This window comes from Ambystoma mexicanum, chromosome 9 (assembly GCF_040938575.1).
Source record: "Ambystoma mexicanum isolate Mex_15411 chromosome 9, UKY_AmexF1_1, whole genome shotgun sequence".
Taxonomy (NCBI): domain Eukaryota; kingdom Metazoa; phylum Chordata; class Amphibia; order Caudata; family Ambystomatidae; genus Ambystoma; species Ambystoma mexicanum.
In genome coordinates, this window is record NC_090931.1 from 919,476,883 (window position 1) to 919,491,364 (window position 14,482).

At 46.1% G+C, this 14,482-nt stretch overlaps 1 protein-coding gene across 5 annotated transcripts in view; it reads left to right on the plus strand.

The window, feature by feature from the left end:
- The window catches only part of SESTD1 (SEC14 and spectrin domain containing 1), a 1,198,983-nt gene that overhangs the window by 250,893 nt on the left and 933,608 nt on the right, over window positions 1-14,482 (plus strand). For all 5 annotated transcript variants that reach the window (XM_069616097.1, XM_069616095.1, XM_069616099.1 and 2 more), the window contains one exon: window positions 6,526-6,616. In XM_069616097.1, coding sequence (XP_069472198.1) covers window positions 6,526-6,616 — 91 coding nt within the window. The remainder of the gene's footprint in view (window positions 1-6,525; window positions 6,617-14,482) is intronic.

A 14,482-nucleotide genomic window follows, 5' to 3' on the forward strand; every position in this document is an offset into this window, starting at 1 on the left:
CTAAAGAGAGACTCGAGGAAGGCAGCAACCCTGAGTGAAAACAAGATGCTCACTAAGAGGGGACAAATACTCACTGAACAAAACGGAAAAAACAAATGAAGCCGATCCACCTGGAAAACAGTCAAGAAAAACAAGAAATGACCCGAGGAAACGAAAAAGGACGGTCGCAAACCCCAAGAAAACAAAGAACATCAAGAACCCCAGAGGAAAGAACCAGAAGGAGGTCGAGGCAAGAGAGACCAACGACACGAGAAACCCACTCGGAAGAAGTCTGACTGTTTAAAGTAGAACAATCATCATGTAAAAGCGACTACATCATACTAAATGGGAAAACAGTTATAAAAATGCTGAAAAAAACCGAATCATTACAACATCTGAATACAGACGATTTCATCTTGACTGAACCATACCATCCATTGTGAGCAGAAAGCAAAAGACGACTTGCACATCAAAGGCAAGGCACTAAAGAGCCTCACAAACGAGCCATATAAAGAACTAAAAAAGATAGGCCTCACATTGACAGAAATTAAACAGGGAAAAAAAACAATAGACATGAGATGGGAGAAATAAGGAGAGTGACAAGCGCAGACATTACCTTAAGTAAAAGGTATGAAGTAAGATCTGAAAATATAGAGGGAAACCACAGATACAGGAGGGATAACAACCGAGAGGCCAGACGGGAGGCAAGTCGGAGAAGAGATATCTACTCCACGGCTGTAAGAAAGGAGGCGCCGGTCTGGAAGACCGAAAAACATCATAACCACAGATTTGGTGCAGCATCAGATGACTACCATCAGAGATCAGTGACTCAGCACAACAAATATGATCAAGAAAAGAACTACGAAAATGCTCTAGAAAGAGGAAAGACTGGCCCAGAAAAGGAAGACTCGAGACCACCAAAGGGCCCATGGAAATTGTTGAAAGCGGCCTTAAACACTGAAGCGGACAAATAGCAACCACTAGTGCCGGGAAAACGACCTCCTCCATCTGACTCTCGTCAAACGAGGATAAAGAACACTCTGACAATGGCCTCATGGAACACAAGAGGACACCAGCATTTAACGAATCCAGAGAACCAAGATCTTGGAGATTTTGATATAATATGTCTCCGGGAAACATGGTTAATGGCGAAACCAGCATTGGACGGTTTTGACATAGCTTTCGCTGCGGCAACAAATGGCATATTTGGCCGACCATCGGCAGGGCTCTTAATAGCCATTCGAATGGGATCAGGAATTGAAATTACAAAGAAAATGACAGAATCATATGGTATCCTAGCGGTCCTAACACGTGGAGCCAAAAACAGAGCAGAACAAGGAAATTGGAAACAGAAAAGTTGGCAATCTTAACTGTATACCTGAATCCGCAGAGTACATCAAGCACAGAGTTTTGCAAAAAAGTAGAAAAAGTGGTGGATAACATCTCAGTAGAAGACCCCCCAAACACATATAATTATATATGGAGATCTAAATTCCAACTGCAACCCTAACACGGACAACATTGAGGCGAATACAGTCCGCCCACAAACTGAGGAAAGAGGAGCAAGATGGATCGCCCTAATGAAATCAAGAAACCTACACAATGTCGCAGTATCGAGAGCATGGGGGGGAGATGATACCTACCTGGGAGAGAGGAGAATTGAAAGCTACTCTTGATTATTTCTTTATTTCGGAGAGTATGTGACAATACATAGAAGACTATGCGGTAGTCAGAACCACAGAGAGCGATCACAACCTTGTAACAATTGCATGGGCATCAACATGCCCCGTAACCCAAAGCTACAAACACTCGATAGAGGTGAACAATCAACGAACTCGCCTGCGCCTGGCGGCTTCTGACATTGCAAACATCACAGAGGTCTACAAAAGAGAATCCCACTCGTTGGAAACAAAAACGGTACGACCGGACTACTTACCCTTCCTACTACAGCACAGACAGAAAATGAAGGGGAGAAACCACGCTATAATCAAAAACATCCACGCATACGACAAAGAAGTAGTGGAAAAGAGAAGAGCGTTAAGAACATCGAAAAGACAAGCTAAGAAAGCCAACACCCTGATGGCATGGAGAAACCTGCAATCCGAAATAAGGATATATAAATCCTGGATTTTTGGGCACAGACATGCCCAGTACCAGAAAGACGCAGGGGAAATGCTCAGGGCGCTAAGCACCAAGAAAACTAGTGATTTTTGGACCCTCATCAAAAAACCTAATAAAACAATAAATACTCGAACAACTAACGTAGTGAGCGAAGAAACATGGGCCACATTTTTTGAAGACCTCTTCAAAGCCCCTACATCCAAGGCGGGGCCACCACAAAAAAAACGGGTTCCCCATGGATCGATGTATCCGACAAACAAGAGATAAGCTCATTGTCAGCAATAACCAGATTTAAAAAATCAAGGGCGCCGGGCCCGGATGGCCTCAGTAACATAGACATCAAACAAAATGCGCAGCAATGGACGGATTTCATCAGTATTCTCTTTGAACACTGCAGAGAAACTAAAGCCATCCCTCCATCCTGGACAGAAGCGGTGATCGTACCGATTTTCAAACAAGGCGACAGGGAAGAACCGGGCAACTATCGCCCGAAAGCGCTCCTGGATATGATAGGAAAAATGTATGCAACCCTACTTCTAGGCCACTATCGCACATGGGCCAAGATGTCTCCTGCTAACGACCCTTTCCAAATGGGATTCCTCAAAAATGGAAGCACTATAGTGAACATCTGCATGTTAAACCTTATAAAGGCAAAGGTAAAACAAGGTGCGCCGCACTGTATATGGCTTTCATAGACCTGTCACAGGCGTTCGACAGAGTGGACAGGGAAAGACTATGGTCCAAACTGGAAAAATGGAAATGCCCAAAAGAGCTATTGGATCCAGTGATGGCCCTACACGAGAACACCAGACTAAGAGTGCGCCTTAACAACCAAGGCATGCTATCGCGAGAAATACCATCAAATCGAGGAGTGAAGCAGGGCTGTCCTTTATCTCCAGCCCTGTTTATCGCTTACTTAGGAGACTTTAAGGATGCCGAACTCTCAGTAAGATCTTTTCGGCCTAAACTGGGAACCGTGAACATCTCACGACTATTATACGCAGACAACCTCATACTATTAGATCAGACACAGATAGGGCTTCAGCGCCAACTAAACAACTTGGCAGCGTATATGTGCCAAAACAATCTCCAAATAAATAGGAAAAAAACAAAGATTCTGATAATGGCAAAAAGCTTGACAAAAAAAGAGAAATCACAAATGGTCTCTGGACGATGTAAACATCGAGGTGGTCCCCTCCTACAAATAACTAGGAGTTTCCATAGACACATCAAACCAGGAAGTAACAATGCAAGCAATACTCTGAAATAAAGCAAAAACCTACCAGCCCAAATGAAGACACTGGAAAATAAATATGGAAAATTCTCAGTCATACCAGCTATTCAATTTTATAAAGGGAAAGTAGTCCCGACCCTCACCTACGGGATGGGGGCAACACTGAATATGCCAAACACCATATGGCATAAACTGGAAGGGTATCTGTGGAAATCCCTACTAGGTCTGCCTAACTCAGTCTCAGTGGAACTCCTCAGACGAGAGTTAGGTCTGCTTTACCTTGAACAATCTGTAACATTGAGTGCAATGCAACTCTTCAGAAACACTGCACTACCTGAGGCTCCGTTGACCTACAAGATTATCAAATCTGAAATATCTAACCGCAAACTGACCACCTTAAATAGGTGGGTGGAAATGCTAAGAGAAAAACTGGTGGAGGTGGCATGCACAGAAGACTTGAAAACCAACCCAGTAAACCAACCCAGTAAAGTCCAAATTGGAAGCATAAGACTGGATTAACACGCTTGAAAAAGCACATGGCAATAAACTCACAAAACACCTGCCACCTGCCTTCAACAGTCTGAACAAACCACTGCCATATTGTACAAAGTTCCCAGACAAACAACTAAGGACAACTTATATGAGGGCGCAGTTAAATCTCCTCCCGACATGCGAAATCCAAAAACGGCCATCAAAGAATGTAGATTATGTGGAGAAATCAACAAACCTGAAACAGTAGACATCTGCTGATGGACTGTTCGGAGCTAAGAGAAGTACGGGAGACTTACCTAAACAGCCTGTGCACCGACCTGGTGGGTCTCGAAGGAGAAGAAGCCATGTGGTGGAACAGGCTGATATCAGGGGAAAAGACAGCCTGGACACTACCTATGGCAAAGATTTTGGAAGCCGCTTTCCAAAAAATAAATGTACAAGCTGAAGCTCAATCTACACTTCAAGCAGAAAACCTGGCTGGATGACAGTAGTTTTGCGAAACAGACTTTTGAAACTGATAAAAGGTGAAATCGGGGAAATGAACAAGACCGAAATGAACGTACTTGGTGCCGATGCGGACCTTGAAACTTTAAAACTAAAAAGGACACCAATGTACTCTCTCTCACCCTCGCAACCACCAAAATGGTGTTTTCGTGTTCAATCTTTAGCTGCGATGTTACTAGCTCTTCTCTACTCGCGCTATGCGTCCTACGAACAGTCAAGAGTCTTGTAAAAATTGCTAAGGCGATTATAAACAAGTAAATACAATTATTTTAAAAAAATAACGTTAATATAAGAAAATGGCAATTTTTCTTGTGATCAAAGCTGTTGGGGAGTTTTAGGGCCTGATTGACGGAAGCATTTTACAATGGTGCAATCCCATACGAAAACGCTCTGTGAATCGGGCCCATAGTGAGGACTGTGTAACAAGCACCCAGACATCATGCGCCAGCGGTGTGCTGTACAAATCCTAATAAAATAATCTAACATTTAACCTAAAGGAAGAACAGTGTCCCTCGCAAAATGGAAAGACCAGCCTCTCTAATGGGGTAGCTGTAGCAGAGCAGTCAGACTTAACTCAAGGGAGGAAGGCAGTAAAACTACCCAGGGTCTTCCCAGCATGGAAGTCCCACTCCATCCAATGAGGAGGACCAGAGGGAGAGGGCATCTTTGGAAGGACGTCTGGTGGCCAAAAATATATACAGGTGCTAAAGTAATGTTAAAGTTATGGGGCACAAACCCAGCCAGTATGGGCTAACCTAGTCTTACAATTGCAGCAGCTTCTTGGTAAAGAAATCCTTCTGCAGGCATGTAAAGCTACAGGCTTCCCACTAGAATCCAAAACAAGAGGCGGGATCACGAGCCACCTTAGAGGAGCCCATACACGCATAGACTAGCCAAAGCCAGTCCTCAAAATCGCGCACCAGGGCACCTAAAGAAAGGATTTTGTGGCGAGCCAATCAGGTTGACCCCAAAGCCAGACAGACAAACATTCATGTCCACTGACGCAGAATATTTATTGGTCTGTCTGGGGGGTAGAGACTGGTCTGAACTAGCCCAAACCACACTACAAAGTGGGGGGAGGGTGGATGGGGATGAGAGTGCACAATGACTATTTCAGGCCTAGCTCATGGTTTCCCTAAATGAAGGAATTGCCCAAAAACACAATGTCCAAGAGCAGGGCTTAAAACAAAATACTTTTCTACGGAGTGGCCACCATTAAGGTACACGAGTCTTGCACCCCTAGTGGAATTTACAGCTGCTACCAGCCTACTGTCTAAAACCAATGCAGAGAGACATAACCCACCTACAGCCCATATGCTTTAAACCCGTCTTTGGAGCTATCTGGGCTGCCATAGGGCCACATACTAAAAAAAAAAAGGGTTTCAGTCGCAGAGGGCCTTCAGAGAACAGGGATCCTAAAAAGATAATACTTTACGGATCCCCTAACCGGGACAGCAAAAATTGAATTCTGCCTTAGCACATGCCTTCCTTGTAACTTTCCCTTCGCGTGCATTAACATTTAGCATTCCTTTTACATAGACCTTCTTCACATCAAGCAGTGCTGCAGCAGAGGTTTATTGTGCAATGCGTTGCCCGTGATACTGCTCTGAACCCATCAGCACACCAGTGTAGGTGACATTAAGCATTAGGCACATGCATACGTGTTACTTGTACCTCTGTCGGATGGATTGCCATGATTTTACAATAGAAATTAGTCACCCATGCAGTTTATCTGGAGCCCTGATCACAAGGCAACCAAGGGTCTGCGAAAATCCTCCGGAAATCCTACTTTTTTGCACATTTGTCTGTGCCGGGCCTGAAACGGGAAAAATCAAATGGGAGAAAATCTGAAGAGTGATTAAATCTTGCATCCCTTTAAAAGTAGGGAAAGTGCTGAGGAATGTGCTTTTCACAACAATGGCATCCCTGCTGGGTCAACCTACCTGCGCAAAGGCTTTTCATCATACAGCAAATGCATATGTATATCAATCGTGTACTGCAAAATTATAACGTTTTCCGTGTTCCATGTTTGTGAAGTGAGCAGTTGTTGCGCACAAGTAGTAGGGAAAGAGGTTTGCCAATCTGTGCCTTTGTCTTTTGTAAAGTAGTGTACTACATAAGGGCAAAATGCACTGTATCCTGATGCTTACATTTTATAATGATTTACTTAATAACGTAAGATTTTTTTTTTCCAGTGATAAGTGCAAGGCCAGAGGATTTACTGTGATCGTGGATGGAAGAAAATCCCAGTGGAATGTGGTCAAGACTGTTGTCTTAATGCTGCAGGTATATCTATGTACATATACATGTCTTAGAAGTATGGCCATAAATCATTTTATTATTTAACACTGACGTCATTACCAGTCGTCTTGTAGAATGATGTAACTTGTTAAAAAAACAGCAACAAAATGACCCCTTGTTTGGGCTTCTGGAGAAAGCAATCTTTCCCAATGACATTGTTTGTGCCTTGGTAATTAATTTTACGTTTTAAAATGGCATAATTCATGACAATGGCGCCTGTAAAGTGTGTTGGATGCAAGTATGTAGTATTCTTCAATAATTTCCACAAATGTGAACATGAAAATCTAAGTGGAATTCTTACTGCTCATTTAGTCGCTCAGAACAAGAGATCACTGTTCAATAGCCTTTTGCTTATTTCAGGGAACTTGGATTTAGAAGTAAGTGTACGCAAATTTGTGCTGCATTTCTACATTAAAAGTCTGAAAATGAACTGAGTGTCGTTCATTGTGCTGCTCACTGAAAGAATGCTCAGTTTATTTTGCAATTTGGGCTCTTTATGGCTTATCAGGTTTTTCATCTTGTTGCAATTTATAATTTATAAAGTAGCCTAAGCAGTGTCCCGTATTTATGTGTAATATTTATAAGAAATGTTAATTGTGGTGTTCTCATTTCAAAAGGGCAAACAATGAAGATTATGAAGATTACCCCTGCTGTAGCACAGGGAGTCTTGATTCTATTAAATACACAGAGGCGAGAATTCTGCTTTATCGTTTATTTCTACTCTTCTAGCAGATTCAAATCTTCAGTTTATTTATTAAATTTCAAACCGAAAACATTTAAGCTCCGTATCCCATGAGTCCCAGTGGTTCTGGTAGTCTTGTCCATATTCTGTCCTTGATCCATAAAGCACATCTGTCCCAGTTCCTTTCCTCTTCTTTGGTGCCTTCAAACTGGCAACTAGTATCAATGACCAATGCACTTCAACTGACAACTAGCGCGCTGTTCTCGCCTGAGCCTGACTTCCTGAACCAGGTGCCTATCATGCCCACCGCCCGCACCTTCGACAACGAAACAATCCTTCCTCTGCGCTCCAACTCTCAGCCCATCTTCTGATCCTCACCAGCCAAATAAGACATGCATTAGGGAGGGTACAAAACGCAACTGCCATAAACGGATGACAATACATTATATAAACAAGCTTGACAATGCATAGCGTCGCCGGATGGTAGTAATGCTTGCCTGCGTGTATTTAATAGAATCAAGACTCCCTGCGCTACAGCAGGTGTAATCTTCATTCTATGTCAAGACCTGAGGCGAGCAAAATGCTTGTTCAAAGCTACGGACTACTGCTGCTGCAATATTCGCTATTGGTTTAAAGTAAAAGGTCTTAAATGTGGTGTCGCTGGAACAATCTGCAGCCTTCAAGATGTCTTGCAGGCTAGTTCTGGCTCCCAAAGCTTTGGAAGCCGTGGCGCCTCTAATAGAATTAGCTCCGAATCGTGCCACATCAATTCCCGGTGGGGACATGACCCTGTGCACCCATCAGACTGTCGTCACTGGCGCTACCGCCTTGAACAGTTTCCTATGCATGATCAACATTTGAAACACCTGGCGGTCTCCCTGCCTCCATCCTGGTCTCATATTCCTTGATACATTGTGCTATGCACATCTTTGGCTGCTCTATGAAATAAGGGGTGCGTTATAGTTGACGAATGGCAGTTGGTCCTTTTTGCTATGGAGAAAGTCACCCCCTCTGGCCCAAAGGATTTCCTGTCTACTTCAAGGGCTTTCACATCGGACACTCCCCTAAATGATACCAAACACAACAGCATCGCCAGCTTCCTTGAGAGCTGCTGGTCTGATAAATCTGTTACGCCGCAAGCTCTGAAATAGGCGCAGGACCTCGTTGACGTCCCATAGTTGAGTATACCTTAGAACAGGGGGTGCTTTTATTTTGATGCCTCGCATCAGTCTCCCTACTGCATGGTGCTCCCCCATGGGGGCTCCGTCTAGCGGGTTGTGCCCTGCTGAGGTTGCTGATTTGTAAACTCCTATGGTCCGGAATGCTTTTCAGCCTCTGGCTACGGACGCCAGAAAATTGGGCACTTGCACTACAGGGGCTGAAACGGGATGAAGGTTGCGTTTGCTGCAAAATAGGCCCCATCTCTTCCAAGCTGCCTCCGATGCCCTGCACGCTAGCAGAGGTAGTTGGCCTGTCCTCGTCAGAGGATGAACCTTCCTGATGGGTCCACCAGGAGATCCTCCCTGGGAGGGATCAGTCACGGGAAATCCAAAGAATGTTCCATCAGAACTGGAAACCATGCATGCAGCTTCCAGTTCAGGGCTATTATGACGACTTCCGACCCTTCTCTCCTAATCTTTGCTAACACCCTTGCCAGCATCATAAAGGGAGGAAAGGCATAGTGAACTGCACCCGACCACGTTTGAAGAAACCTGTCCACCTCCTGGGCCTCCGAGTCTAGTCTCCAACTGAAAATTCTCTGTAATTGTTTGTTCAACCTGGATGCGAACAGGTTGGCGTCTGAGTCCCCAGAGGGCTGCGATTTGCGTGAATACACTTTTGTGTAGCATCCATTCGCTGGAATGGTGCCAGTAGCGAGAGTTCCAATCCGCTACTAAGTTCTGCATGCCTGGTAGGTACTATGCTGTCACAGATCGAGGCAGTAATGTCAGAAGTCCTTGGTGAGTTCCACCAGCATACATGATTGCGTGCCTCCCAGGTGGTTTATCTATCGGATTGTTGAGATGTTGTCCATCCTCAGCAGGATGCAGCACTCCGCCTTGACCTTGGTGAAGGATTTTATTGCAAAAGAGCCTGCGAGTAGTTCTAAGCAGTTGATGTGGAGGGATAGTTCCTCCTGTGACCATTGCCACCTGTCCCGAGATGGCTGCACCTCGCTACCTAGCCTGCTCTGCTGGCATCCGACTCTATCACGGGTTCCGGAACATCTCCGAATATGGATCACCCATTCCAAGCGTCCATGTTCTGGAGCCACCACTCTAGCTCTAACTTGTCTTCCTGAACTAGGGGTACTAGCTGGTGCTATTTTAGCCCTTCTTGCAGCTGTCGCATCTCAAGTCTCTGCAGAGCTCTGTAATGCAGGGAATCCGGAAAGCGGGCCTGTATGGATGCTGCCAGGAGTCCCACAATTCTCGCTAAAGCTGGAAGAGATATCATGGGTTTCGCCGATGCTGCCCTCAATTCCTTATTTATAACTCATCTTGGAGGATAGCAGCTGGTAGCTCTACTTGCTTACGTTGTATCTACTACAAACCCTAGGAACTCCATTTGCTGATTGGGTACTGGCTCTGACTTCTCCCGATTTGAGGTAGCCTAGGGAGGAGAGGAGCTAGGACGCCCACTGCATTTGGTCGACAAGGATTCTCTGGTCATTCACCAGCATGAGGATGATGTCCAAGTACACGATCATGCGTATACCTCTTTCATGGCCGCATAACCTTCATAAAGGCCCAGGGCGCTGAGGCTAGCCCGAACGGAATGCATTTTAATTGCCATACCTGGTTGTTTCAAAGGAAACTGAAGAACCTGCGATGTTCCTCTGCAATCAGAATTGTTAAGGAAGCATCCTTCAAATCCAATCTCACTAACCAGTCCCCCCTTCCGGAGAATGTCTCGGAAGAGGGACACTACTTCCATTCAGTTCTTTCAGGTTTACAACTATCCTTACTTTTTCTTTCCTGTGTACCAGGAACATGTTGCTTATGAAGACCGGTGTTGTCTCGCTGCTGCATTCCATTGCATCTTTGTCTGCTAGCTGGGTAAGCCCCCCCCCCATAGGAGGATCTGCTCTTGCTGCACTAGTAAAAAACACCTTGGCCTGGCTCGATGTACTGGCGGTGCCCCGAACTCTACCGATATCTCTCTCACTATGCATTGCTTGAAAGCATTTGCCAATTTTGTAAGCATAACTTAGTCCTGCCTGGTTGTGAATTTGGATGGCGGTAGTATCCTCGTCCACTGCATCCTCTGTTCTCTCACCTACCGGCCTGGAAGAACACGTCTAGTTGACAGGACTCCCAGTATTGGGCTCTCGGATTTTGAGGTCTCTTCTGCGACTGGAAGCGACCAGACGCACAACCCCTGCTTTGACCGGTCCCGCCAAAAACTGCGATGGACAAATTATGTTAATATACGACTGGGCTTTCTCAAGGGCCATAAATGTGCCCACAAATCTCCCCATCTCTTTTGCGAAAGCTTCGCCAAATGGCAATCTCTGAGCGGCTTCGCCTGCCTTGTAGGACGCTAGGTCGCCCAGTTTCGGATCCATTTTCAATTGAAGACTCTCCTCCTTTCGGACGACTGGGCACAATTTGCATTTCCTAGGAGGATCACTGCTCTTTGTGCCCAGTTAGCTAGGGTCTCTGGATCTGCTGGTTCTCCTGAATCCTTGGCCCTCTCTGCCAGATCTATAATCTTAGCAATGGGGCCCGCCATGTCCAGGACTTTGTCCTGGAAACTCTTCCAGGCTTGGTCCATCCCTTTTCTAAGGTCCTTGGAGGATTTTTGAGAGGTTCTGGAATCGGACACTACCAACTCTGCTGAGGAGTCTTCCATCCCCTATGTTTTGTGCCCCTGGGGAAGGAGGGAGGAGGTTCGACATAGCCGACCGCATGATGAAATATTTCTTCAGTTTCTCAAATGTGTCGGCAACCTCAGGAAGCTTATTTTTCCCCTCCTCGTCATGACCCGGGGGAGTCGTGGTACTTTTTCCATTTATGGGTCTACTCGCTCCCTTTATCGATGCCTTCTCGAAAGGCTGTTCAGAGGAAGTACAGACATCCATTCCAGGCCCTTTAATCTTAAGGCATTCCCCAATCATGTACTCCAGGGCTTCCAGCCTATCTTGGATTGGGTGCACCCGTTGTGCCACTGCATCGACTAAGGAGCTGCCTACGACTTTTAAAACTCAACTCAGAAGTTCAAAGGGATCTAACAGGGAGGTATTTAGGGAGAGAGAGCTGGAGGTAGAGTACCAGGACCCAGAAAGCCTCTTGCAACAACCGGGAGCCAATGTAGAGATTTTAGGGATGGAGAGATGCGTCCCTGGGCTTGAGGCCAAAGATAAGTGTTGCAGTCCAATTCTGGATTAGTTGAAGGGGGCGAAGGGAGGATTTAGGCAGATTGAGGAAAAGGCTGCTGCAGTAGTCCAACCTAGAGAGGACCAGTGCTCTGGAAACAAGGTGAGGAAAGGGGGAATCCCTCAGATGTGCAGCTGAAAAGTGGGCCGCATTGACAAGGTCAACGATGGGAGAAGAGAGGAGTGGAAGATGACACCAAGGTTTTTTGCCACACCAGAAGGTGAGATGAGGGGACCTATGAAGGGCGGCCAGAGTAAGAGTAAGAGGAAAGGAGGCAAGGAGGCCCAATGAGAAGGATCTCTGTCTATTCCAGCATGGGGGAAAAAAAAGGCCCACCTCCATCTTGCCTTTCTCCAGCATGGGGTCTGGCATGGATTCACATGCTCATGAATATTCCCTGATAGGGAATCCTTTGTAAATGAACAAATAGTTTAACTTTCTCTTAAAAACTGTATTTCTCCTCTAATCCAATCACTGTCCTCTTGGTCATACTGCCCCCATCCAATGGCCATCCTCTCCCCAAGCCCCTCCTCTGGCAGCCATCTTCAGGTTTTTACCACACGCTATAGTGTGGGAGTCCTAGAGTTTGCTCTCCAAGCTATTTGTAAGTTTTTTTCATGTTTTCAAGGGAATAAATTCTATTTTTGTTTCAAAGGAGCCAGTGTGGTCTCTTCTTCATCTGACGATAGATTGTCGAAGATTCTACAAGGCCTTTGGGCCTACTTCGCGGCCTCCGACCATGGCAGTGGAGAAGGAAAGAAGGAAGGTCTCTCTTCAGACCCTGCACCAAATGCAAGCTACGGAATGCTTGTGTGCAGACGAGCACCTGCAATGCCTCTACAGCCTGTACCCAGACCACAAGGAGATGGAGTGTGAAATTTGCCTCGGTTTCTCCAAGAAAATAATGAAGGATAGGCACAGTAGGCTGGCTTAATGCCAAGGCCTCTGACCCATGCTCCGAGCAGGGTCATGCCTCACTTATGTTTCACATAAGCCAATTGGAAGTCGCTGGAAGGTGAGGCCGGCCTCTCAATGAAGGCCCGAAACAAAGGCTAACCCCTGTCCAAGCCTGGGCATTGCAGAAGCCTGTTTGTGGAGCTGGAGCTCACACCGTTCTGTAGGAGCAGCACCGCCCACACCTTACTCCGCTAAGAAGGTAAGCCTGCGGGAATTATCTGAGCCCCATTACGAGTGTTGAAAAAGTGCAGCCTGCTTGCACAATACTTCGTTTTAGCACTAAATTACATCTGCACCTGCTATGCAGCATCCGAAAAACGCAGATGCAGCGTTTCCATCACAGCGCCATTAAGAACCACAAGGGTTCACCCACTGTAAAATGGTAGCTGTCACCCCCTAACACAGAATCCCCATCCTGCATCAAGAATTGTACTATACAGCTGATAGGCTCAGAGTTTCACATAAGCCAATTGGAAGTTGCTGGAAGGTGAAGCCGGCCTCTCAGCGAAGGCCCGAAACAAAGGCTAACCCCTGTCCGGGCCTGTCGGAGCCGGGAGGTCTGGAGGTCTGGCCCGGCCACCCCTTTTCTTACCCCCGTCACTGACATCATCTGTAGCATCGGACTCGTGCATTACATGCGCCATGAACGGCAACGGAAAACAAGGGTAAGAGTCAAAGCCCAACTTTAATCTGCACCTCTGATATCTTAAAGCGGTATCTCGCTGTCCGATTTCAGGGTAGTTGCACTCGTAGTGTAGTAATTGAGTTCTATCTACCAATGTAATTCTCTGGATACCCGAGGTAAAACCCAGAGGAGTCAATTAGTCGAAAGATGGAACACCAGACGAAGGACCAGGCTCTGTAAGGGAACAATGGCAAGTTAGTCTGCAAGTCAGAGAAATATTCAATGTTTGCAAGAATTAGCAGGACATACACCTTGGGGCAAGAACTGGCAATGCACTAACCTAATAATTAGATGAGTATTTCCTAATCTGGTGTAGGAGGCTTCAATTCCCATCAGATTCGTCCAGAATGCTAACACTATAGAGTAACAAGATGCAAGATAAGCAAAGGCAGTTCACAAATATCAAGATAGAAGAATACTTTTGAGGACAGTGACTTACCAAGATGGGCACTTGTTAGATTCGGATAACCCCACGGAGCAACCAGTGCATTTTCTAACCTGACGGCACAAGGACGCTGGACGGAAGCGAAAGTCTCTAGTCCCAGGACTATCCCGCCGGCACGAGGACACCCAATGACCTGAGCGCCTAAGATGTACAGTCTCCAGTCCGTGGCGCGGAGTACAAAATATACTGGTGCGAGTGGAGATGTATCAAATGGAGCCAACCCAAAGCGTGCGCGAGAAGTGCAGCCTGGTCAACAGGTCCAGGTAAGAAGTAGATGTTTCAATTGGGGAACTGAGCTGGTAAGTAACAATCCAGAGTCAATAATGATGATTACATATAACGGGATTCCAGGGACGTTCCAAATCTGTTAACGTGCAGGCAGCGTGGTTTCCAACTCGGCAGATAAGGGAATTCCAGAAACGTTCCGGGTCTGTTCAACGTGCGGGCAGTGAGGTTTCCAACTCAGTAGGTAAAGGAATTCAAAAGGCGTTCCGGGTCTGTTCAACGTGCGGGCAGCGAGGTTTCCAACTCTGCAGGCAAAGGAATTCAAAAGGCGTTCCGGTTCTGTTCAACGTGCAGGCAGCTAGGTTTCCAACTCGGCAGGCAAAGGAATTCAAAAGGCGTTCCGGTTCTGTTCAACGTGCAGGCAGCTAGGTTTCCAACTCGGCAGGCAAAGGAATTCCAAAGGCGTTCCGGGTCTGTT